Source organism: Hermetia illucens, chromosome 5 (assembly GCF_905115235.1).
Source record: "Hermetia illucens chromosome 5, iHerIll2.2.curated.20191125, whole genome shotgun sequence".
Lineage (NCBI taxonomy): Eukaryota > Metazoa > Arthropoda > Insecta > Diptera > Stratiomyidae > Hermetia > Hermetia illucens.
The window spans coordinates 5589784-5615988 of record NC_051853.1 but is presented as its reverse complement, the minus strand read 5'-3'; the positions used below and the strand labels follow the sequence as shown (position 1 = coordinate 5615988).

Here is a 26205-nt window from a genome sequence, read left to right as displayed (position 1 = left end):
GCTGTACTTGCTGTTGATCGGGATCCTGGAACGGTGTGTAGGAATATACAACGTGCCGTTGATTTGATAGACAGCTGGTGCCTCAGACATGGTCTGTCAGTTAATCCAAATAAAGCCACAATGGTTTTATTCACCAAAAGGAGAAAACTGGATGGACTTTGCCTCCCTGAGATGAGGGGTACTACCCTTCAACTCTCCGAAGAAGTGAAATATCTGGGGGTCACTCTAGATAAAAAACTTCTTTGGAACAAACATGTAGAGGTAAAGATGAACCGAGCTCTTACAGCTTATGGGCTGTGCAGACGGACCTTTCCCTCTGCATGGGGACTCAGGCCTCATGTGGTAATGTGGATATACGTTGCCATCATTAGGCCGATGTTCGTATATGCATCCGTAGTGTGGTGGGTTAAGGTGAGACAAAAATGTTTTCACCGTAAACTAGCCGCACTGCAAAGAACTGTGTGTCTGGGTATCACTGGTGCCATGAGCACGACATCCAGCGCAGCTCTGAATGCACTACTCAATTTGCAGCCCCTGGATATATTTATTCAAAGCACTGTAATAAGAGCAGCTCATAGACTAATTCGATTAGATCTATGGGAAAACAACGGATGTGGGAGGCACAGAGCATTGGAAGAGTTACTGGGAGGACTGAATCCAGTTCTTACAATGCCTTCCGATTCTCGTGTCCCCATACATCTGTTTGGTAAAAGATATGAAGTTACCCTGAAGCGTAGAGAGGACTGGGAAGACCCAGAGGAATGCGTGGCGGGATATACGGAAGTCTTCTACACCGATGGCTCAAAAACAGAAGAGGGTTCTGGAGCCGGAGTCTACCTCTCGGATAAAAACGAGAAGTGGGCTTTTCCTTTGGGACAATATGCGACGGTTTTTCAAGCCGAAGTTTATGCGATCCTAAAGGTGGCAAACTGGGTGATTGACGAGCGGTTGAAGGGCAGGCGCATCGCAATTTGCAGTGACAGTCAAGCTGCATTGAGCAGTCCTTTGATCACCTCGAAAATCGTTCAGGAATGCAGAAACCGTTTGAACTCTATGTCTAGATTCAATACGGTGGAACTACTCTGGGTACCTGGTCACTGTGGCATAGAGGGAAATGAAATCTCGGACGCTTTAGCGAAAGAGGGGTCAATCTCCCCTATGCCGGGACCGGAGCCAGCAATTGGAGTATCAGTAGCATTGGCTAAATCTGTTTTCAAAAACTGGGAACAAGTTTCCCATAATGACAGGTGGCAGAGCCTAAATGTTGCTCGACACACCAAACTTTTCCTGTCAGAACCGAACATACGTACCGCTAAGTTTATCCTGTCGAAAAGCAGGAGGACTTGCAGGTGTATTGTCGGCATTCTGACAGGCCACTAGCTGGGCATATGTTCAGAATAGGAATTACCGAAGATGATACGTGTCCCTCCTGTAATGAGGAAGCTGAATCCACGGAGCATTTCCTATGTGAAAGCCCCGCCTATGGACGCATCAAGCATCAGATCTTTGGTGCCGATGTTCTCCGATTGCGACGGGTAGCATCACATCCACTAACGGAAATCCTGCGATACGTTAGCGAATCCGGAATATTCCGTTAGACGGGGGAAGCGAGTACAATGGGCCAACACGACCTGAGTGCTCAGAAGCTGTAGCTTCTCCCCCACCATACACACACACACATACATTCCACAACAGGGACCAAGTACCGATCCCTGTAGTATCCCGGCTGTGACAATGTACTCTTTGGGGCCCTCATCCGTCCCGTACCAAAGAGTCCTCTCTGAGAGGTAGTTTTCCACCATATTCGCCAAATACCCGGGAACACACCAACACACCAACTTTTGCTTGGGATATGGAATATTTTTTCTTCTAGGCACTCCTCGAAGGTCTTCACTGCCACTCGGTTGAGAATGCCATCCCAACCTGGGGCCTTGTTATCACTGATCCTACCACATATTTCCTACAGGAGGCGCGGACACGTCACCTGGGGTGATCTCCACAGCCTTTTCATTACCACCCTGTAGGCCTCGCCCCAAAGATGTATGTCGGCATGGTCGCAAAACTGTTTGAAGCAGTTCTTTTTGCTCTTCCGAATGGCTTCTTTTAGGCGGCCGCCCAGTTGCCTCTGTGCTTTCTCTCGACTGTTGTCACCGGGCTTTACCCGGAGCCCTTGGCAAAGCCTCCTTGCCCAGAAACATGCGGCTCGCAAGCTTGCGATTTCGTTGTTCCACCAGTAGTTGGGTTGGGAAGCATTCCCATGCTTCCGTCACTCATCGGGTCATTTGGGTGGCCTTTTCTCTAGCCGTACCATTCAGGGATACGTTGGATTTGAGCGCCGCGGAAAACGTGCCTCCTCAAAAGCTTTCCCTGTCCAGCCGGGCATAACACCCGGCATTCTGCGAGAACTCTCTTTGAACTCGATCCGCCCTTGATTTTCATGCAGATTGACTGGTGGTCGCTGTGAGTAGAGTCCTCAGTGACATGCTAAGCGACTCTACTGACTAAAACGGCACTCATGTATGTCGGATCCACTATAGACCCCAGGCCCTTGCTCCGGAGGCCTCAACATTCGCCAGTACCATGTCTACCTCCACGAATGCTTCGTGTCCCCTCGCATTAGTTGTCCGGCTGCCCCAATCAAGAGCCCACGCATTAAAATCGCTTGCTATTATGGTCGGTCAAAGTTCTCTTGCATTCAAAACTACAGCGGCATGCATCTGCTCATACTCGGCAAGTGTAGCGCTGAGTGGAGCATAGCAGTTTTAGATGTGGACGCCTTTCACCTTCACTCTGATGAAGCCCTCCTCCGGGTGCTGCATTATTTCCTTCGAGGCTTGTTCTCCACAAACCCATAGCTCTGCTTGGCTAGTTTGGTCCTTGACCCAAATGCTACCACCGTGATTTCGATATGGCTCACTAATTATGGCCACATTGATGTTTTTTTCGCTGATGATTTGCAAGAGTAGATCCATATCCTCCTTCCCGTTGCACAGTAGGCAATTTGGATCCGCTCCGCAGTTCTTTCTGATATGGTCTACTACTCCGCATCTCCTGCATTGCTTCAACCTGCCATTTGGGCTAGTGCATCCCCTCACAATGTGACCCAAGCCAAGGCATCTAAAGCATCGCTTCAACGCCACCTGTGCCCTAAAACGACCAATAACTCAGCCTATTCTCACTCTCCCTGCTGCTAACAGTTTGAGTGCTATCTCTACTAATAGGCTGATGATCGTGGTTTGTATTTCCCCGTAGGCTTTAATTAGCATTTTCACCGCTGACTCTTGTAGTCTCACAAGATCGAACTACTTCCTCAACCCTTCGCAAACCTCTTCCTTCGTGGTGATTTCATCAATATTTTTGCAGATTATAGTGATCTCCGACCTATTAGCCCTTACGTCGGCTTCTTGTCCTCCTTTCCGATTTGTCTGCGGTTACCTTCCTCCTTGGATTTCTTGAGCTCCAGCATAAGATCTCTCTTCTGGGACAACCTAATGTGGTCTTAACTTCCTCCGATCGTTTCTTTTCCACGGTTCCACTTTCCCATAAGTTTCTGCATCCGTCTTGAAGGTGCGGTCCGTTTCTCGAGGTCCCCGCTGCAACCGTTTCACTGGCAGTCGTAGTCCGCAAATACGAAGAGGTGGGTGCAGCAACGACCGACGGAATGTGGATATTCCCGAGAATGCTTCACTTTATTTGGCAATACTTTCCGTTGTCGTCAGCTGGAGGCCTTCCCAGGTTCTGTTTCCACATGCCGGTATTAGACCATCCTTCTGCTTCCATCTTCATGTGTTTTAGATACTCTTAGTGTAGTAATGAACTACTACAGGCTACCTCAACACGACAAGATGGTGTCCGATGGGAGATGTATAGGTTCTGTCCTGGAAATAGTAGGACTGGGAGATATTGCGAACGCTAGGAAAAATCAAACTTTGTGCAAAGCTTAAAGTTGGTAGACGACGCGATAGTTGAGAGGGTAAAGCGTCAGTCTCTCAATCTCGCTGCTTTGGGTTCGAATCTCAGTCGTCACGGGTGTCTGTGTTCGGCTTGTGTTTCTCTCGCTGCTGCGAGCTTATCACTTGCATAGCATTATGTGTGATGATAGTGAAACTGAAGTACACTCTGATTGTGCCCTATAATCCACAAAGGAAACAGGAACAGAAAACACGTAAAAAGGGCAAATAGTCTCGCGCCATGATTAAGGAGGCCTACAGTAATATTGCCATGGATAGTTTGGATATTTTTGAGTGTCACAAGCTGTTCCGAGAGGGTATAGACAAAGGGAAGAGGAATGCGCCCTATGACCAGCAAAACCGATGAAAATGTGTTGCGAGTGAAAAATTTACTAAACAGCGAACGTAGGAGAATATCAAAATGATTGCTGACCTGAGCACCCCTGAAACCCAAGTTTTTGGGATCGTGACAGTTAGGTTTTCGTGGTTCAACGTGAATTTCTTAAACTCACGGTCTTGTTAAGACATGGATTGATTTTGTGATCACAATCAAAACCTCGTTGAGACAAGTACAACGGTACCAGTCTATACTGAGTGCATGGCTCAGCATTTATACTCGTGGATGAAAAACCTACCTAAATCTCTACCGAACTGTCGAGTACGGTATCCATGCTGCAACACACCACCACATATTAGGCCCGAAGGTCTCTGCCTGCTCGAAGGTAACCACAACCCCCATGAAACTCCCACTAGAATGCCAACCACTCCAAATGAGCTGAAAGTACATGAACCAGGAATTCTTCTGAGACATGTAAATTCGGAGGGCTATCCCGGTTCCTATGGTACCAGTATTCCCTTGGTAAGGTTTGGTGACCTACTGCTACTTCAAATGAATCCCCGTGCAGATTCGGATCTGATCGCCCTAATTAGGACTTTGGAGCATTCGCTTACTGTATCACGGCTGGCAAAACAATGTGATCTGAGTGAAAGGGGAGTGAAGGGAACAAGTGGTTCCCGAAATATCGGTATTTGCAAGAATAAATATTCACACCAACGGAAAAGAAACAACAAGTTTTTATTATTTCAATGTGATACAGCTTTTTCCGGTGCCACTGCTATGGAGGTTCCCCCCGGTCACTTGGTTTTGGTTTGGCCAACAGGGCCGCTACCCCGTCTTTCTCACCGTCACTTCTGAGTACCCCGTAGTACTGGCATGAAAGTCCTGGGGGTTTAACGTGAGTACCTGCCGTGTAGGCATAATCCCACGGTCCTCTTCGGACACGGATTGATTTTGGGACCACAATCAGAGCCCCGCCATGCAAGCACAGCGGTCCTGGTTTATACTGAGTGCAGGCTCAGCATTCATACCAGTGGATGTGAGGCCTATCTAACATCTCTGCCGCAACTAAGGGGTACGACACCCGAGTTGTACAGCGCAACTCCACGCTTGAGCTCTGAGGAGCTCTGCCCGCGATTTAGGCATAACCACAACCACCATGAAATTCCCACGAGGGGGCCAACCGCAAATAACCGGGCCGAGAACACATCCTTCAGGAATTCTCCTGGTGCATATGCTCTCAGAGGGCCGTCCCGGTTCCGATGGTACCAGATAACCTTCGGTGAGGCTTCGTGGCAGAGCCACTTCAGATGAGTCCCTTGCAGACTCGGGTCTGATCGCCCTCCTCGAGTATGTGGGGACGGAACTCTCCAACGGGTTAATTGGAATCAGCCCGAGGTGGAGAACCGCAACGGAACCTTTCACCAGCTAACTACCGCTCTGCGTACAATACAACACAAAGGACATCACAAGACAATACTAACACCAAACACACAAGATTGGTGGCTAACCACCGCGGCCACTAGGCCATTCGCCCATCAGCTGGAGCTCCCTCCTTCGTCGGAAGGCAGCACGCGCGAACACATTAGCGCATTTAAGTGTCCCACTGCTAGCAAGGCACTGGCTAATATCGAAGATACCGTTTAATACGTGAACGCCCATGTCGTCTAGATTGCCTATGTCACGGTACGCTGAACAGACACAGAGAACATGTAACCAGTCCTCCGAGTCAGTCCTACATAAAACACAGCCCTGACTGGAGGCAAGGTTGCGCTTGAAGAGGAACTCATTCAGGCTATCATGCCCCGTCAGGAGGAGGCCCATCTTGAGTCTGAAGTCCACGACGGAATTTCCTCTGGCAGACACGTTTCTAACGTACTCATACGTGACCCGACCTTTCCCACATTCATCCCATCTAAGCTGCCACTTAGATGTTACACTCTCAGTTAACAGCCTTTTGACCGCAAGCGGTCCTAACTCCTCCACCTGATCAACACTTACTAAATCGGTTTGCAGTAAAAGTACGCCCCTCCTGATCCTGTAGGTGGTGGCACGCCGGACTACCTCCAGATCAACAGGAGGAATACCCAACAAGACCTACATGGCGTCGGTCGAGACCGTACGACATGCGTTACGCGATCGTGACTCCCAAGTAGGTCACTTTCTGCCGGATCTGTAAAGACACTCCGTTCAACTTGACGTAAGGCGGACGACGTAGGATGCCTTTTAGCATCATCGCAGCGGTCTTATCTGTTGAGATCGCGACACCGGGATCACACGTTAACGACGCGCATGTATTCGGCAACCTGCTGCTCGAGCTTAAGGCGAGTGCTCCCCTCAACAAGAATGGGGAGATCATCTGCGGAAGCTACACATTCAACAATGGAAGTAAGCTCGTCCATCATCAGGTTCCATATAAATGGACCCGCGATAGATCCCTGCGGGCAGGGCAACACAGACAACCAACTTAGGTAAATGCGCCTTTGAAATCAACAAATATTCCAAGGACGTACTTGCGAGGACAACGGACAACAAAGTTCTTAATATGCATCAAGGCGTCGTCGGTGGACCTCCCAGTGCGGAAGCCATACTGCCTGTCAAACGCCAGATGGGATGATTTCACCGCCAGTCGCTGGACCATAATCCTCTCCAGGACCTTGCCAAGGGCCGGGAGAAGAGATATCCCGCTGTACGACCGAGGACTACTCTTATCCTTCTCTGGCGACTTCAGGAGCACAACCACCCTGGCAGTCTTCCAGAATGCAGGGAAATAGCCCTCCTGAAAACAACACTCAAACCAACACTGGACATGAGATGGAATGACCTGCCAGATGGCTTTGCACATCTCGCCTGTCATCCCATCCCAGCCAGGTGACTTCCGAGACCTGAGCCTCGCCATGCTCTCCTCGATCTCACAACTCGCCAGGGGAGGAATTTCTTCCCCTCCCTGAGCGTGACCGCCCGGAGACACCGAAGGCACGGATCTCGGAAAAAGTTCACCTAGCAGAGCACAAACACTGTCACGCCAAGTCAGCATCGGTTCTCCGTTCACCATGATGCCAGCTACGTTGTGAATACGCTTCCCTCTGCAAATCCGGTAGACCCTACCCCAAGGGTCATCAGAGTGCTCACCGACGAATCGCCTCCAGTCGTCTTCTTTCGACTCTCTTAACATCAACTTATAAGACAAGAGACCTCGCCTATAGGCGAGCCTAAGCTGGTCAACATCAACAACAAAAACATCACTTAGGCAACGCGCCCTTTGGAATCTCTTCCTCAGGCGACGGACCTCCCTCCGTTTATTACGAAGAGCAGTCGTCCACCACGTGACCTGCTTCCGAGCCCTCCGTTCGGGCTTCGTCAGCATGTCATCATTCACAGTACACATCTATTCATTCAACAACGCAACCTTCTCATCTACAGACAATGGGACAAACTCAGAGAGGGGTGAGCGGCCGGCTAACTCCTCCATCCGAGCGACATACTCATCCCAGTTACACCCACGCGTATTCCAACGCGCCAGCATAAGGGGGGGAGCAACACTCACATTCGCATCCCTATTGACCAGCACGACCTCAATAGGAGTGTGATCACTAACATTGCATCCATCCAACAATCTCCAAGACTGGACAAACGCCTTTGCTGCAAAGTTTACATAAGTGAAATCTATATCACTGACGCCCCTGGAGCTGGACGGGACATTCAGACAAAACAAATCGTGCTTGATCAACACTTCGGACAATACTTCCCTCCTACGTATAGCACGGTGGCAAGATGTGCGCAAGGCAATCTTGCTGTGCCACATAGGGGAGACCGCATTCGCGTCTATTCCCAGGATGAATGGCGTTCCACGAATACGTGGAACCACCTCATCTAGGTACGCTATATACAGCTCCAGGTCGTCTGTAGGCGGACAGCACATACTCAAACAATACCACCGTCCTAAAGGCCCCGTGATTGAGACACATACGCCCCACTCGTTAGTGAGACTCTCAACACAGACACAATCTAGACGCGTATCATTAACGACAACAGCCGCCTTGGCCGACCCCCTAGCACTGAACACCCGCATGTCGCCAGGTAAGCCTCTGACGCAGTCATTGACTGCCCAGGGTTCCTGCAACATCGCCACGCTAATGCTATTCTCACGCATATGCTGGCCGAGATCATGCATCACGGCAGCCGCTCTGGCGCAGTTCAGCTGCAGCAGTTTGAGCGACCGTAGCACTGACAGGTGGAATTACTCCAAATATAGGCAGTACTTGCGGAGGTGGAGGATGAACAAATGCTTCTGTTTAAATTAGTTCGAAATATTCCCGCCATCTCTCCTTTGCCGCTTGTCAATCGGTTGTGTTTGCGTATGTGTTGGCTTTTGATAAGTTGATATGTCGGTCGTATCGCCATCCAAGGATCTAGTTTATCGTAAAAATCTTTGTAATGGGTCGGTCGAGTAGCAGTGTGTTTGCCAACTCAACAGTGTTTTGTCTACGAGAAATTTATGGTAGAGACATTTCCTCTTACGGACCTTCATTTCGACATCGTCATTCCGAAGCTAAGTATCTCGGTTGATGAACCGCTTGCCAGGCTTTTGGTGGGCCCGAGAGTTGACCATTTAATTCGTGGCGAGCTAGTTGTTCACGTCAGCCAGTGACAAGAAAGCAATCAATGGCCGATTTTGCGGTGCGATGGTCTCATAGGGGATTAATTTGCAGTCAGTGACGTTGATAAAATGTCGGCGCTTTATGAGAATAGGGGTTGGTTTGCATTTTATTGCTCTCACTATTAAAATGCTCCCCACTCCCCCTATTCATTGTGAATTACACTACGCTTTAGTTTCGTTGTCATTATAAAGGTCGGAAGTGTCGCCAAGTCGACCGATTGAATTAAAACAAAAAGATTTCCATACTCAAATGTTTTTATTGCTAGAATCAAACTTCCAAAAGTCAACTTCGATATCTACGGAGCTCTTCTTATGAAATTTGTACAAGGAATCGATATTGTAACGCAATTTGGCGACAACCTCACCCGTCACACTCCACTCCTTTGTCTTCTTTGATATGTAGTCCCTGAAATAGAAAGAACCTTGTCATTTGCCCCACGAAGGAAACCCTAAAAACGAGCGGAGAATTGCTTCCCGCACCTGGTTGACGTCTTATGAAGCGAATAAATTGATTGATTCGACAATCGAACGGCGCTTTCTAGGAATCGCATGTCCATGCCGGCGTTGTGCTTCGTGCCGAAAGGTGGGTTCATTACGACTGTGTCGAAAACATTGTCCCAACTGTCGATGGTCAGGTCCCGAATGACATCACACTGGACACAGTCAATGGCAGGCAATTCCATGTCGGCTACGTTGTTCCGGAATATCTGCAAATGATAGTCATAAGTGGCGGGGAAGGTACCGTCTTTGGGTTACTTACCTCAATTGCGTCACTGTCCAACTCGAAACCCACTGTGAACTGCGCGCCTAACAGAAATGCTCCAATGCTCAGCATGCCGCTGCCGCTACCCAAGTCGGCCACGAGTTTGTTCTCGAGATCGTCGTATTTACTCTGTTCGAATGGAAGGGAAGCAATAATGAAATGAAAACTCATTTATTCCAGAAAAAAGGAGTCCCGGCGCACCTGAATGTCAAACAACATGCAGCTGGCAATGTGCGAAGGCGTTGGATACTGCTCCAGCAGGATTTTCGGCTTCTCGAAACCGTCGACGCCTTGCAAATACTCCTCCAGTTTTCTGAGTTTCATTCTAGCCATGGTAGTCGTGTCTGTTGCAAACGTGTCTCTTCTGAAGAATCTGATCCGCTTTCTTTGAGCGTCTCCTGGTAAGCGTGCGACCTAAAGGAGGAGCTGCTACTTGGGCAGGTTATTTTCGAATCGAGGGAGAACGGGCAGGATGCTGTTGCCGAAGACCGAGTCTTGCGGGACGAAAAAGCCGAAGGACTGGGTGTTGGCCTGGTTCCAGGCGGTGCGGGCAGTGGTATTCACGGGAGAATCGGCTTGTTGTGCTGGTTGCGGTGCCGATGGTAAGAACTGTAAATAGGTACCGGGAAATCCATGACAATGTGATTTTTCTGACCTTGGTATCGATAGGATACGGCCTAACGTGCCTCTATCGCAGAGCACTCACCTGTGGCATGCTAGGATTCGCTGAGACGACTGTAAGGTTCGGAATCGACGTCACCACGGGCGAGACTCCTTTCTGCAACAGTTGTTTCTTCAATTGCAGGTCTTCAAGGATCTTTCGGTTGTTTATTTCTGCAATCAAACCAGTGGCACTTCTTCGTTTACCTTCTTAGGAACACAATTCCACAAAGGCTGTCACCTACCTTGCTGAGCACTTATCGTCGGAAAAGCCATCAAAATCACAGAACAAATGAAAACAAAAGTGATTAAATATGTCCGTCAGATTATTGTTGAGATCGGTAATGGGAAAACTTCAATACGATAAACTGTAAAAGCATTTCTGCGGAGAGTCCGCACCGAGAAACGTCATAGGAAGAAAGCAACACCTTTTTGACAGTTGACTGTTGAATTTGGCTGTTCAACTCGGAGAAAGTGGAATGAGATATTGATTCAACTTGAGTCAAGGGCGTAGTGGTATTATAAATGTAGGGGGTTTGAAAAACCGATGAGTACCGATTTTCGTTAGATGTAAAAAACCCTTGAACTATGTTTTGCTGCATTTGGTTGGAAATTACGAAGGAGGTGTGACACATAACCGCGGTGGTTGTGGGAAAAATCGTCAAAATAACTAATTAATACAGAATTTGCGCGAGCTATTTCACGACGAGTAGTATTGATTGGATTGCATTCTTCAACATATTTCTCTTTTCTGCGATTTGTTCGCAAATTAACAGTACAAGGAGTCTCGCAAAGGTCCTACTATGTAGCATCTTTTCGACCTTGGACTTAATCGAGGCTTATCATTAAATACCTGTAGCTCTAGAAGACATTCCAAAGACGGCAATATGCACACCCTTTGGACTCTTCGAGTTCACCCGGATGACTTTCGGATTGTGCAATGCGGCGCAAACCTTCCACTCGGTCCTGCGAAACCTTGACTTCTGTTTCGTATATTTGGATGATCTTCCTCAGAGTCTGAGCACTTAGCCCATCTAGTGTGCATTTTTCAACGCCTCCTTGAGGCCTAAACGTTGAGAAATGTAAGTTCCTTCAAATACAGGTGAAATTCCTTGGTCACTCCATTTCCCCTGAAGGAATACAGCCCGACTCAGATAAGGTGTAAGCGATTACAAGCTTCCCGCGTCCGAAAACTGTAAAGGATTTGCGGAGGTTCTTGGGCATGCTAAACTTCTACCGTCGCTTCCTGCCCAAAGCGCCAAAGACCAGTCGTTTTGAACGCGTATTTGTCTGGCCTCAAAACTAAGGACACCTGAGGGATCGTGTGGTCTGAAGAGGCTGTCCGCGCGTTCAATAAATCCCGACAGAAACTGGCTGATGCTACACTCTTGGCATTTCCTCTGCAAGATGCATCTCTAGCCGTTTTTGTCGATGCCTCTGACACCGCACCGCCGTTCACCAAAAGGTGACGCACGTCTGGCAGTCGTTGAGCTTCTTCTCTAGGCAGTTGAACCCCGGTGAACGGAATTACAGTACCTACGGTCGTGAACTGCTTGCCGCGTACTTGAGCTTCAAATACTTCCGCTTCTCCCTTGAAGGCAGGCCGTTCACAGTGTTCACGAACCATAAACCTCTCGCATATGCGTTCCCTCGTCAGCTTCGACATCTGAGCTTTATAAGCCAGTTCACGTCCGACATACAGCACGTGTCCGGCAAGGACAATATAGTTGCTGACGCTTTGTCTCGTGTCTCCAAAGTTAACATCCCCGCCTCACTCGACTTCCCGGCTATTGCCAAGGCGCAGGAGGACGCAGCACTTCAGAGCCTCAAATCCAACCCCAAATACAAATTTCGGGAGTTGCCCATATTCGGCAGGAACCTCTCTCTCTGCTGCGAAGACTCGGAAAAGGGACCTCGGCCATACATTCCGGCCACCTTTCCCAAGGAAGTGTTCCACGTGGTTCACGACTTAGCGCATCCAGGCATCAGGTCAATAAATCGGTTAGTCACCGAGAAATACTTCTGGCCCTCCATGAACAGGGATGTCAACTCCTGGGTTAGAGAGTGCATCGAATGCCAAAAATATAAAGTTACCAGGCATGTAAGGAAAGAAGTGGGCTCATTCCTCCGCACCACCAAGCGGTTCTACACAATACACCTCGACATAGTAGGGCCTTTGCAAGACTCGCACGGTTTCAAGTTTTGCCTCACAATCATCGACAGGTTTACGCGGTGGCCTGAGGCAATACCTCTGAAAGACATTGCGGCGCAATATTGTGCCGAAGCCCTCTGTCGAGAGTGGATACCTCGCTTTGGCGTCCCTGCAGTGGTCATCACTGACCAGGGAATGCAATTTGAGTCCACCTTTTCTCGGAGTTAGGCAAACTCCTGGGGTTTAAACACCAGCGGACTACTGCATACCACCCGCAATCCAATGGGATGCTAGAACCTTGACACCGGATGTTGAAAGCCACCAATTTGGCACGCGACTATCCGTCCTGGACCCAAATTTTGCCTCTCGTCGTACGTACAACCCGCCGAGAGAAATTTGCTGTCAGCCCCACGCAGCTGGTATACGGGGAGAACCCGAGACTCCCAAGTGATCCGGTCTTCGACAAGAGATCGGGTCTCACAGAGTCGGGGTTGGTGCGTCTAATGAGAGACAATCTCCGAAGCATCAAGGCCACTCCTCCCACCCAACACTCGTCCGCACCTGGCTATGCGAACTGGACACGTGTACGCACACGTTCTCGAGCGGGGAGAACATTTCTTCCAGCTCGAGATCGGTGGACACAAAAAGGTGGTCTCCCTGTCCAGGCTGAAGTCCGTGTGCATCCCTAAACAACGGCGCGTTCGCTTCAAGGACTGATGGGGAACACAGTCCCGGATTCGGTCGCTGAAACCCCTCGGTTTCATCTGGGGGCGGAGTGATGTGGCGCGGCAGGATTCGTTCCGAATACCAGCGGACAGATGACGCCACCGGCACTCTCCATTCAGTTTAGACCTCGCCACAGGAGTGGAGAGCAGAGTGTCATGAAAGGAACGGCAGAATGTCATTTAAAAAAAAGAATTACCGAAGCAAGGACCCGGCTTCATGGCATCTCGACTTATCAGGCACCGCTGCCACCTGGGTTGGCGACGACGGCCGACTTCAAGTTCTTGCCGAAAGCCGAGGAAACGGGTTTGTCTGGATCCGGTGTTTAGGGATAACCTTCTTTAGAGCTCCGGGGTGTGGTAGTGTCGCAGCTGACACCGTCGTAAATTTAGTGATGAATCTGATAACGACGACGTGTGAGGCTTCCATGCCCCGGAGGGGCCCCAGGCGTGGCAAGCCTTCTATCTACTGGTAGACGGCAGAAATTGCCGTTCTACGAAGGGAGTGTCATAAGCTCCACCGTTTGGCATAACGTTTGCACGCCAACGAGGAGGCATGCGCCATAAAGGTACAGTATAGATCAACAAAAAGGAGGCTCCGCAGTGCTATAAATAAAAGCCAAGCTCGCGGCTGGCAGAACATTGTCAACGAGGTGAATGTGGACTTGGCTATAAGTTTGTCACCCGGAAAATCGGGGCTCTGCGGAGGCTCTGCATTCTAAGTACCGACCAGATGGACCGCATTGTGCGAGCATTGATCCCAAGACATCCTGTGCGGGTTGATGTCAAAAGTGCGGAAAGCGTCGAGGATTGTGCCAGATCCTGATGGCATCCCGGCGGAAGTTTACAAACTGGTGTTCCGCCAACGGCCAGAATTGCTGCTTGAGGCGTTTTACACTTGCTTGAAGAAGGACATTTTTCCTTGTCGTGGCCAGACTCGCGCTGATCAGCAAGGGTAAAGGACCCCCGGAGGTCCCGTCAGCATACCGACCGCTGTGTACGCTTGACACGGCCGGAAAAGTGCCCGAGGAGCTCATCACTGAAGCTATCCGCGCTGCCGGGGACTTATCCCCAAGGCAGTTCGGGTTCAGAACAGGGAGATCAACAGTGGATGCTGTTATGGAGGTGGTAGATGCGGTTCATTGAGCCAAGGCACACAACCGCCGATCTCGACGGATAGTGCTCCTCATAACGCTTGATGTTAGAAATGCCTTCAATTCCGTAAGATGGACAGATATGTTAGGTACATTAGAAAACTCATTTCACGTGCCAAACTATCTCTTCCGGGTATTGAGGGATTATCAGAAATCTCCTTGCTGTATGAGACGCTAGAGGGCCAAAGGAGGATGGAAGCACAGGGATTGATCCTATGGTCGGACCTCTGGAATGCTTCTTATGATAGTTGCTGAGACTCGATATCCCCGAAGAGTCGCGCCTGGTTTAATGTTCGACTTGAAGATGAGGTATGGGCTGATGCCCTTGGCAAGGAGGTGCATCGTAAGCGCCTTGCTCAAGTGCAGAGGCGGGGAGCTTTGCGAGTGGTGTCTACTTATCACACTGTCTTAGAAATGGCGGTGATGGTGTTCGCGGGAGTGATCCCCGTTGCCCTCCTTGCCAAGGAACGTAAAACTGTCTACCGCCGTGAGAGCGAGAACTTAAGAGAGATTGTTGCCCGTGAAAAACATCAATGCACCCTTACCGAGTGGCAACTTTCTTGAGAAAAACGAGCCAAAGGGCAGATGGACTGCGCGACTCATCGACAATTTAGACCCGTGGTTGAACCGAAAGCACCGTGAGATTGATTACTTCCTTACCTAACTTCTAAGCGGGAATTGACTGGGAAGGAGCGATCTCCTGATTGTGTGTTCTACAATGGAGAACACTGAACGCTGAACACACCTTTTTCTCTTGCGAGAGGTGGGACGGCTTTCGTCAGCAGCGTTATGCAGACACAGTGGAGCTCTCTTCAGACAACATTGCCAGAGAGATGCTGAATGGCGCTGGCAGCTGGAATCGTATTGCGCATTGTGTTCGGGCTCTTCTTATGGCGACGAAGATTGAACTCGACCAGCGGAGGGGTCGGATGGCAAGCGGTTCCCTGAGCTGACAACTCCCTTCCTCCCCTCCCCTCCCGTTGATGAAAGGAATTCCCTGACTTGAAGGCTTAAGTTTCGTAGGACAGAGTGGATTAATCTCTGGAATGTCTGCGATGCGTTGCACAAGATTTCGAAAGGTGTGTCAAAACGTATTGAAATCGCATTCGGTGGTAAATTTAGTCGCTTGAGACTTCAATTTACGGTGGTACCAACAAATTGTCGGTCAATTATGGTCCCGGCGTGCGACTACCTGAACACCCTTTTCGGGAAGTAGACCTCGGCCGTGATTGCGATCGAGATCTACTTCCCGAAGGCAAAGTACTGACTGTTGCTGTAAGCTTGGAAACTGGGTCCACCTCCTGACGGTAGTCTCCTCGTGGACTTTGTCGGCGGCAACTGTCAGCACCTCTAGCGACCCCGAATCCGCGCAGGCCAAGATAGCGCGGGTGCTGTCCGGGAGCCGCTGCAACCAGAACGTTTTCAAAAGTTCTTAGCTACCACATTTCTCGAAGCAGCGGGAGTACGGTCACCCAGCGTCAGCGTGAGTGAAGGGAGGCGGAACACTGAAGCGGAACCAGATGACCGAAGGGGAGAAAGAAGAAAGGAAAAGAGTGAAACCACGCCCCTCGACGCAATAAAACCATTGTCGTCCCTGCACTAAAAAAGGTACTACTACGACAGAAGCCAAAGTGGAACAGCATACGCCAAGGGTTGCGTGGCCATTGGGGACCTTCGTCCCTAATATTTGGAGTCTCCGTATCTTGGGCACGTTCCAAGTAAGACTCTTAATCAAGCGACCGGGATAGCTGGATATTTTTTCCAGATTAGCCGTGGGACCAAGGCATGGACTAAAATTTTTTTAAAATAAGGCCGGACAATGACGGTAGAAGCAGAGATTTTGATGACAGACGGATCATTGGAGGACGCTGGCATCCAGCGAGGAGACAGTAGCCCCCGAACAACTACTGTGCTGTAACTAATAACAGAAACCACCGGGAAGGAGGCGGTAGACGGACTAGCGGTTCCTAGCCTGGAAAGCATTGTCTTTGAACTGGATGTCGCGAGTACCAGTCACAGTGCTTTACCCCGTAACCGTCATCGTCGTTGTCCTCTAACGAACAAGCGCCAAAATCAAAGGAGTGGAATATGCAATGGTTCGAACGCCAAGGAACCTATGCAACTGTTTGCAGGCGCCAATGACGTAGCCAGAAGTCACTAACGGGTGGCGCCGATGGTTAGTAATTGAGCATTTCTTCAACGGAAATAGAGAACAGAGGGAATGTATCCCCCTAATTTGATTCCTCCCAGGTGGTCAGTGGGTTCCATGGCAAAGCCTGTGGGAACCAATTATTCAGGGTTTTTTTTGGTTCTTGAGTCGCTAAGATCAGCGACGCTTAAGAATACGTAACGGCCAACACCGATAGCTCGCATCTGGGCGCCAAAGATTTGTATGAATAAGGTCAACATTATCCAATTCGTGTGTCTCCATCCTCCCTGACCTCAGGATCCCTAAGAACGATTGAGTGGTGAATAGCGAAATTTTTCTACCCCGCATTAATGGGGAGGGCCTGGAGGCATTGGTAAAACGACTGCGAAGTGCAGTTTGGAGTCAGAAATGTAAAGGTCTTCTGGTCGACGAAGCCGGGTGATGACCTGCACCCAGTCGGTGCTTTCATCGAGCTCTTGGAAGATATGGCACGACTTATGGTAGCGGTCCTGGCTGAACTTTTGTCTGGATATTGTAGGCATCTGCGAGTTTACAGGAATCGGTAAGTAGGATCTCTTCATTTCATAAAAAGTCGAAAGGCTCCTAATGAACTTCTCTAGCTACCAGTTTGTATGCATTACCCCGCTAATGAGGGTGGTTGTAAGTCAGAACCTTCCTTGGAGGGTATGCAGTACCAGCCGTGTGGGATTATTTAATCCGTAATGCAGAGGAAAAAATGAAGAATTAAATTTTAAAGAACTCCATGTGGGATCAGAGCGGGAGTTATATGATCTGCTAGGATTCGTCATTACATTTCAAGCGACCCGCTGACGGCTGCCAAGGGTGGAGTCCTCTTAATAGTCACTGTCTTTCGATAGCTTTTGTACAGGATTCTTGCGATGTCAGACTGGACATACTCTACAATTCGCATTCATGAAGTTGCGGAGACGAGGGAGAAACCCTTAGGCACACAAAGTAAACAATTCTTTGGAGACCTCAAAAGGTATCTTTAGTTGCAGGGTGGGGGAGCTGCTATCCTTCGGGCTGGCTCTGAAGATCTGAGTGGACTGGATTTTGTTCCCCTTGCTCTTTCCACATTAGTCATGGTCTTAGGAGTTTGTGGTATCTAAACGGAAAAACAAAGCTCTAATTAGGCTCCTCGGAGCAAGCACTGATACCTACTTAAGTACCATTGATAGCTGTGCCAATACCTACAGTTGAAGCCACTATTGTAGGATGTCCGACCGACCGAGTGATCGCCCAAAAGTCCCTAGGTCTAGAGCGATTTCTGGAGAGAGCTGAAATTCAATGAATGCGTAACGATGGTGGCAGGGATGGCGTGGTTGAGGGCTTATGTTCATTGCCTCAGAATGAAGTTCCTAAGCTATTGCAAGAACCCATGGAATTTATGAATATAAACGGTTTATTCAACAAATATAAATGACGGACTTAATCAGACTTCAAAAACAACTCCTTGTGCCCGAGCCAATTCTCCTGAGTGATTGACAGTAATAGTGGCACGTTTGCAATACTGTTTCCATGCATCAGATCCTGATTCCCGACCACCGCCGGTCTGCTTCTCACCACCAAATGCTCCGCCAATTTCAGCTCCATTCGTTGTTGTGTTGATGTTGACAATACCACAATCGGAACCCTTAGCACCGATCCACTGGAAGGCTTTGTTGATATCTTGGGTGAATACGGATGACGATAGTCCTTGTTCTACTTCGTTATTCCATTCGATTGCTTCTTCGAGGGATTTCGATTTGAGGACGTAAACTATTGGAGCAAATGTCTCTTTATGGACCACTGGAGAGTTGTGGGGCAGATTGGATACTATGGTAGGTTCAACAAAGAATCCTGGACGGTCTATCACATTACCGCCGAATTCGATTTTGCCGCCCAGCTGCTTTACCTCTTCCAGGGTTTCTTTGTAGCTGCTAATGGTTGCTTGAGAGTGAACTGGGCCGATGAGGGTATTGGGCTCCAATTGGTGACCAACCCTTTTCATAACCTGTTATAAGATACAATCGGGTTATTGAAGATAATTCGCAGCAATATTTATACATCAGGCTATACATACCAACTTATATCGGTCCTTAAGGGTGGTAAGGAATTTATCGTAGATCTTTTCATGGACAATTATCCGACGAGTTGTAGTACATCGTTGTCCTGAGGTACCAATACTGCCGAAAAGCGCAGCCTCCAAGGCCATCTCAACGTTTGCGTCATCGTTCACAATCATGGCATTGTTGCCTCCTAGCTCAAGGATACTTTTACCAAACCTTTTTTGGACTTCAATGCCAACTTCTCGACCAGTGGCACAGCTTCCAGTAAAGGATACCAATTTGACACGGTTGTCTTGAACTAGAACAGATCCAACATCAGCCCCTCCTTGGCATAATATTGCTATAGGAGGCAAGTCGTTTCTTTTGAATACTTCGGAAATAACTTTAGTGGTCGCAATAGATACGAGTCCTGTTGATGATGCTCCTTTCCATAGTACGCTATTTCCAACAGCCTGAAATGATTGAGAAGTTATTAGTGAGTAATCGTTAGGGCAACGAGAGACATAAGCCCGTATGGCGGCTATTATGGATCACGTGTTCAATGCCCTTTTGCTTCATCATCCGACCGAAGTGAGTGGAATGGAATTGGACCCCATTGTCCGTCAACACCGATTCAAATCGGGTTACAGCTTCAGCTACGAAGCGTCGGAGACGACTCCGTGAAAACGAATTTCGTTTAGTGATCAAGCACGACGATAACTCCGACGTTTCCCGACTTACTTCGTGGATACCGACCAATAAGGTCGATGAACAACTTCTGGAATGGCCTATCTAGGAATGGAGTGGGAACCATAGGAGGGCGAAGCGCTTGATTGGGTGCCTTCATGGTCCTGCACGTGGTACAACTGTCCACGTATCACTTTATTTGTTCAGCCAAAAGTGGCCAAAAGTACTCGATTTTTAGACGATGTAGGGTCACATCAAACCCCCCATGAGCAGATAGGGAGTAGTCATGAAGTCACTTAATCAAACCCTCTGTCAACCCCCCCGGAAACTCCAATTTTCCAACTCGAAGCTTCCTGTATTTCTCGAGGCGTGCTTTTATAGATATACCCGTGGACCCGTGGACCGTGGACCCGTTGGATTCGAGCTACCAATAGGAGATATTCCGCAGAGAGAGTTCAGTAGTTTCCTCGTCACTGAGCATTGACATCTCGAAGGCATCAGTACCATGAACGCGGGACAAAGTGTCAGTGAACGACGTTCTGTGTTCCTTTGCGATGCTTGATGGTGAACTTGAAACCTTGGAGCTTCAATGCCCATCGTGCAAGACGACCACTCAGATCACTTTGGCTCATCAGCCATTTGAGTGAAGCGTGATCAGTGACTACTTCAAATTCATGCCTTTCCACGTAAGCCCGGAACTTCCTAATGGCTTGCACGGGAGCCAGGCACTCCTGTCTGTTATAATGTAATTGTGTTGCGCTACGTTAAGTTTCTGCGACATAAATGTAATAGAGACCTCGTCTCCTTCAGGTCTTATTTGGACGAGAACCGCACCTATTCCGTCTTTGCTGGCGTCGCAATGTATAGATAACGGTTTGGTGATGCCTGTATTATGCAGTATCCGTTGATGAAAGGCTTGGAGCCCACCATCGGTCCATTCGAACCGCCGACCCTTACATAGCATATTGGTCAGAAGAGTTGTAACAGCTGCCAAGTCGCGGATGAACCTAGGGCACCAGCCGCAGACACCCAAGAATCGACGCAATTGTCTCACTGATTTTGGTAGCCACAATGGCCTTTATTTTGCCAGGATCCGTTCGAACTACTTCATATCCGATGATATGCCTCAAGTACTTCACCTCCTTCCGTCGAGATGGCTTTCCTCCACATTGATAGTCAAACCCTTTTTAGATGAGCTTCAACCTGTTAAAGGATGAGCATGTGCTCCTTGAAAGTCTCAGATACGACCAACAAATCAACCAGATAGACGAACACTTGATCCCTCAGATGGATTGGAATCACCTTGTCCATTAACTCACACAACGTTCCATTGCACAATACGACGGGCTTTTTGGTGAACTGATGTAAGGGTCTACCTGGGATGACGAAGGCGTTCTTATCCCTTGACGTGTCATCAAAAGGTATCTGCAAGAAGGTGTCCTTAAGGTCAGAATTGTATTGAGCCTTAGGCAACCGACTCAAGATCCCATCAACGAGCGGCAAGAAATAAGCACCCTTTACCGTGCAGAGATTAACTTTCATACATTCGCACCTCGCCTGGTTTCAGGACAACCACCATTGGGAAAGTCCAAGCGCTTTGCGACTTCTTGACGACCCCCATTTCTAACAGAAGATCTACCACCACGTACAAAAACTTCTCCACAGCTGGCAATACCGGATAGTAACGTTGTTTGATCGGTTTGGTATCTCTTACATCAAAGTGATGCAATACCAACGATGTGCGTCCTAATCCTTGTTTCGTGAAAGACGGAAACATAGGTTTCGCTCCTGCACGAGCAACAGAACATGCCGCTGGCCACAGGTATCATCGACAGTCTCCAAAGTTCCAGAACCTTGCGAAGACGGAATACCGTTTGTCAGAAAAAGGCCAGGTGCCAAATTAAAAGCGGGAACAAAATCAACTCCCAAATACAGACTTTGACTAAGGCTAGGGATGATCCCTCCAGGACTCCAGGTCAGCTGTAGATCCCTTGAACCTGGCCATAGCAGAAACCTTTCCTAGTGCGGAATGAGGAGTCCCACCTGCCGTCTTTACCGTGAGGCGTAATTTTCGGATGTGAACTAATTTTTTCACGTAGGACTTGCTCAGCCAGTTCAGCGGAGGTACAACTCAGTGAAGCTCCGGTGTCCATCAGGCCCAGTACATCCTTACCCCAAAGGGTGATGTTCGCATATGGTCGTAAGTCTTCCTTCGGCTTGCCCGCCAACACTACCGACGAAAGGAATTGATGTGCCCTTTTTCCTGTAGCCCAGTAGGCGCGGACGCGGAGAGTGGAACGCTTAAGCGGGTCGGTATCATGCAGCTCCGAGATGCCCATAATTCGCTCTCGAAATTTCTGATACTTCCGCAGCTGAATATGGTACGGGAGCCAGTGCCTAGGTACGTGTCCATATGTCTCCTCCTCAGGCAAATCTGACGAAGGGATTGAGGGCGTAATAGGTGTATTAGAACTTATTGAAAGTTTACCTTAATTGCCAGTATTGGCTACAATGCTCATTGACGAATCCGAGTTGGGTGTTGCGGTTACTTTCATAAAGTTATCTTTAGAATACGTTATGGCCTTGACAGATTCAGAGGCACTACAGACGTTAAATGCAACCCTGCATTGCGAAGGAACTATGCCTGCTGATAGAGACGGAATACGGACATGACAAATTTGTGAATTAATTGATACGGTGTCTCCTATGTTCTGGAATCGCTGACGTTAGGAAGCCGTTGATGGTAGGGTGCTCCCCTTCGGGCTGTTTTTTGATGCACACACAGGGCAGGCAGGTTTATAAGTGCCAGACGCGCCGCATCCGTAGCAGAATACCCTACGGGGCGCGCGACACCGGTCCCATCGGTGGCCAGGTTCACGGCAGTTCCAGCACAAAGGAGCTGCCAAAATAGCTCCGAGCTGGTTGTTCACTTTTTCAACGTTTGAAGGGGTAAGATCTGATTCGCTCACGATGGGGTTGATGGCGGGAAGGGGGGGGGGGGGATGGAGTGAAGGGTTTGGTGTCCGAGAAGTTGTAAACCTTCCCCTCGATCGTTCTTCCCTATCCAGGAACTACAATCCTCCAGTTGCCTGCGAAGTTGCGTTACGGTGCTAAGACGCTGTCTGAATACAGTTCTCCTAAGCGCTCGTAGCACATCGAGCAGTTCGTCGTTGGTAAGGGGCGTGGATAGGCAGGATAGCTGAAGAATGGCCAGGAGATACTCATAGATTGGCGCGCCTTCTCCCTGAAACCGGCTGCTCATGAGCTTCCGGATATTTCCACCGAAGACAGGCTGATCGAACCGCTCTATTAGTTCGTCCCACAGTCGATTCAAGAGCAGAAGACCAGCCCTCCGGCGACAACGCCAATATCATTCTAGGGCAGGTCCTGCTAACAACAAGTGGAGATGCCGACTCAGGGAGTGAAACTGCCCTCCCGGGGTGTCTTCTGTCAGCAGATGTCTCCTGAGAACTTCTGTCCCGATCCGGACACTATCTTACCCACGTGGTCGTCCGGGTAATTGACTTTTCTGGAGAATCTGTTCAGGTCGGTAGTTAGTCTCCGAACTCGCAGATGGCAAATGTGATGCTCCAGCACGAGTGATACAGGTATTCTTGTACCATTGGAGACCCGGCGAGTCTTCATTGGGCGCGGTTGCTGAATAGCGAACCGTGCAGTGGTTCGGTGCGAACCTAAGTTCCCGGATTTCCTCTTGTAGCCACTCAATCTGCTGGACGAGCCAGACGATTTGTCAGAGGCTATGTTCTGTCCGGTATGTCTTGGTCGAGAGGGGATGAAGGGGTTTTTGCTTCAGCATTGAAGGGTAGGTCCGCTGCCGGTGTTACGAAGGCGCTCGGGCTTCTCTTCCCTTCTGATGTCTGGCGGCTATTTTCCCAATGGGGATTTTGGGCAATGCTCCGGCTGCTATTTGTGCTCTTCCCCAACTCCCAGAAAGCGTCAGTCCAGAGAGATAAAGAAAATATAAAGTCGACGACCACTGGCCAAACCCGTAGATTAATCAGTACTAAGCTTTTTAGGGAGGTTTGGGAAATTCTACGTTTTGTGGGGAATCTGCCCGGAATCGCAGACCTAAGTCCCTCCCAGCCTAGGGATGGGGTGACAGCGTGGCCTTTCTCCCAGCTTCAACTAGTCCGGTCGAAATTCAGAGCCAAGATCCCAACCAGACATCCAAAAAGTCAACAACCGTGACGATGAACTTTAATTTTAATATGTTGGTACCAATGGAAAACTGCGTTATGAAATTGCTTCAGGCCTTAACGCACCCTGGATGAAGTGGCGTTCCACAACTGGTGTTCTTTGTGATCGACGTATTAACGCACGTTTCAGGTCTAAAATTTACCGCAAAGTCGTCTGTCCTGTCGCCCTCTATGGTTCTGAGTGTTGGCCGATTATACAAGGCAATGAACGACGTCTTCCAGTAATGGAGACGAAGATGTTGCGTTGGACTAGTGGCGTGACACCTTTTGATTACATCCGAAATGAGAATATCCGCGATCGTTATGGGGTTGCATCGATCGTGGAAAAACTGCGAGGGAGGCGTCTTCGATGGTATGGTCACGCAATTCGTGCTAACGAGAATTCATTTGCAAAGATTGGTCTGAACATTGAAGTCAATGGTAAACGACCAAAAGGCAAGCCGAAACAATGGTGGCTTGATGCGGTGGATGGGGATTTAAAAGCCTCGAGATTGCACTCAGATCAGGCATTCGATAGAGCCAAATGGCGAAACCGATCACGACGAGCCGAACCCGATTGCGAACGGGACAAAGGGTCTATGATTTGAGCTTACTCCTCGGCAAACATTAAAAATGTGGAGCTCCTGAGTTTCAGATGGGCAAATGAATGGACAAGGTCTACTCTACTTTTTTTCTACATCCTCTACTCAGGTACCCTTGGCAATAGTTTCAGCCGGCTATGCAGAGGAATCCGCTGAAGAGCCCTGTTTTGAGCGTCAAGCTTAAGGGTTTTGATTTGTCAATTATGCTTAAATTTTTTTTCACTCCTTTGGCAACAGGTGCTCAGAGGTGGCGGTGAGGAAGACGGCCAAACCAAAACTAAATGGCTGAGGAGAACCTCCAGAGTGATGGCACCGGGAGACGCTGTACTCACTTTGGCTTGCCGGCCGTGATGCAGTAGGCGAATGCTCCAAAGACCTAATCAGGGCGATCAGACGAGTCGGCACGGGGACTCATCTGAAGTGGCAATTTAGTCACGAAACCTTACCAGGGGTATACTGGTACCATGGGAACCGGGATAGCCCCTGGACTCTCATACTTCGGGTGAACTCCTGTTGTGCAGCTCGGTTGTTTGCGGTTGGCCCCCTAGTGGAAGTTTTATGGGGGTTGTGGTTATGCTCAAGCGAGAAGAGACCTTCGGGCCTCGGCGTGGTGTTGCGTTTCAACACGGGTGCCATACACCTTAGTCCGGTAGAGATTTAGGTATGTCTTGCATCCACCAGTATGAATGCTAAGCCATGCGCTTGGTATAGACTGGTACCGTTGTTGCTTGTCTCAGCGGGACTCTGATTGTGGGATTAAGTCGTCCAGACAGGTGCTCACGTTAAACCCTCAAGGACTTAACTCCTTTGGCAACACATATGAACTAAATAACCATTTTTATCTACAACTAAAGTATCTTACCATTGCAATTGCAGCGTTCCATCCAAAAACCGCATTCGGGAAATTATAAGCTGAAATTACACCGACCAAACCAAGTGGACGCCACGCTTCAAGAATAGTGTGCTTCTTTCGCTCCGAACTGATGACCTGTCCTGCGTAAATTCGTGACAGTCCCACCGCATAATCACAAATATCGATGAATTCCTGAACTTCTCCCAATCCCTCGGAAACAGGTTTTCCCACCTCCAAACTGACTAACTTCCCGAGTGGCTCTTTATACTTGCGTAATTCCTCTCCAATTTGACGAATGATTTCACCTCTCACTGGGGCAGGAACCTCACACCAAGTATTATAGGCCTCCACCCCCGTCTTAATACATTCCTGCATTTCAGCTGGTGTGGCCTGTTTTACTTCAGCGATCACTTGACCAGAACCAGGGTCAATAGATTTCACAGTGGTCCCTGAAGCTGACCAGCTTCCATTGTACACTCCGAGGTTGGTCCGTTCCAAACCGATGTCCTTGAGAAACGAGTAGGATGGGGAGTCGATGAGGTAGTCCTTGGATCGGGTTGATGGTGTGGTATGAAGGCATGCGGCTGTTGAAGCGAGTTTTTGATGTCGGGCCAGTAGGCTAGTGATAGCTGGCAGGCGGATCATTTTGCACTACTTTCTTTTTTCACGTCACTGTTCGATTTTTAAAGCTACTCAAATCCCGGTAATATCTTCGATACAAAGATAGATTGAAAATGTGCTTCAACTATGACTGAAAAACCCGACTCTTCCCCTGATCTCGATTAGAATGGCTGGAAAAACAAGCGAGATAGCACCCGGCTCGTTCCCTGTGTTTGAGGGTATGGTCTTCATCCACTATGAGTAGATAATGATAGCTCTTATCTGCAAGTTATTTTTGTTTTCGCTTCACAAATAAGATGATGTCGCCAACAGTTCTTCCACTTTCTGATAAGAGTGAATTAGTTGAGATTTCTGTCGTATATGCCCACCAGCCGCCTCTATTTTGATGAACGTTTCAGCGCTTGTTGTTACACATATTCATACATATTTATATTGAAAATCTAAAACAATTAACTACGAGTATCTGATAAGGAAGAAAGGAATATTTTGCAAAGATAATATGTGCGCCTGAGATACAAGTGGGGCTAGAATCTGCTTATGGTTTAGGGCAGTTGCGGATACCAGTATGGATGGATTTTTCCGAAAAAGAGATTTGTTTGATACTTTAATTGTTGATTTTGAATTCAGCTGCGAGCAAGCAGGTTAAGAGAT

The 26205-nt window shown here is 48.8% G+C and overlaps 3 protein-coding genes across 3 annotated transcripts; all 3 read right to left on the bottom strand.

The window, feature by feature from the left end:
• Positions 1 to 9184: 9184 nt before the first annotated feature.
• Positions 9185 to 10074, bottom strand: LOC119657060 (rRNA N6-adenosine-methyltransferase METTL5). The gene is made up of 4 exons (XM_038063814.1): positions 9912 to 10074; positions 9708 to 9839; positions 9428 to 9654; positions 9185 to 9353 (listed from the first exon to the last, which is right to left on the bottom strand). The coding sequence occupies exons 1-4, from the start codon at positions 10041 to 10043 to the stop codon at positions 9194 to 9196; spliced, it is 651 nt and encodes a 216-aa protein (XP_037919742.1). The 5' UTR covers positions 10044 to 10074; the 3' UTR covers positions 9185 to 9193.
• A 29-nt stretch (positions 10075 to 10103) lies between these two features.
• LOC119657061 (SOSS complex subunit C homolog) lies at positions 10104 to 10813 on the bottom strand. The gene is made up of 3 exons (XM_038063815.1): positions 10616 to 10813; positions 10417 to 10544; positions 10104 to 10319 (listed from the first exon to the last, which is right to left on the bottom strand). The coding sequence occupies exons 1-3, from the start codon at positions 10644 to 10646 to the stop codon at positions 10140 to 10142; spliced, it is 339 nt and encodes a 112-aa protein (XP_037919743.1). The 5' UTR covers positions 10647 to 10813; the 3' UTR covers positions 10104 to 10139.
• Positions 10814 to 17952: 7139 nt separating this feature from the next.
• Positions 17953 to 25791, bottom strand: LOC119657503 (putative aldehyde dehydrogenase family 7 member A1 homolog). Its single transcript, XM_038064438.1, has 3 exons — positions 24943 to 25791; positions 18631 to 19068; positions 17953 to 18561 (listed from the first exon to the last, which is right to left on the bottom strand). Exons 1-3 carry the CDS (start codon positions 25576 to 25578, stop codon positions 18001 to 18003), a joined length of 1635 nt encoding a protein of 544 aa, XP_037920366.1. The 5' UTR covers positions 25579 to 25791; the 3' UTR covers positions 17953 to 18000.
• Positions 25792 to 26205: the final 414 nt, after the last annotated feature.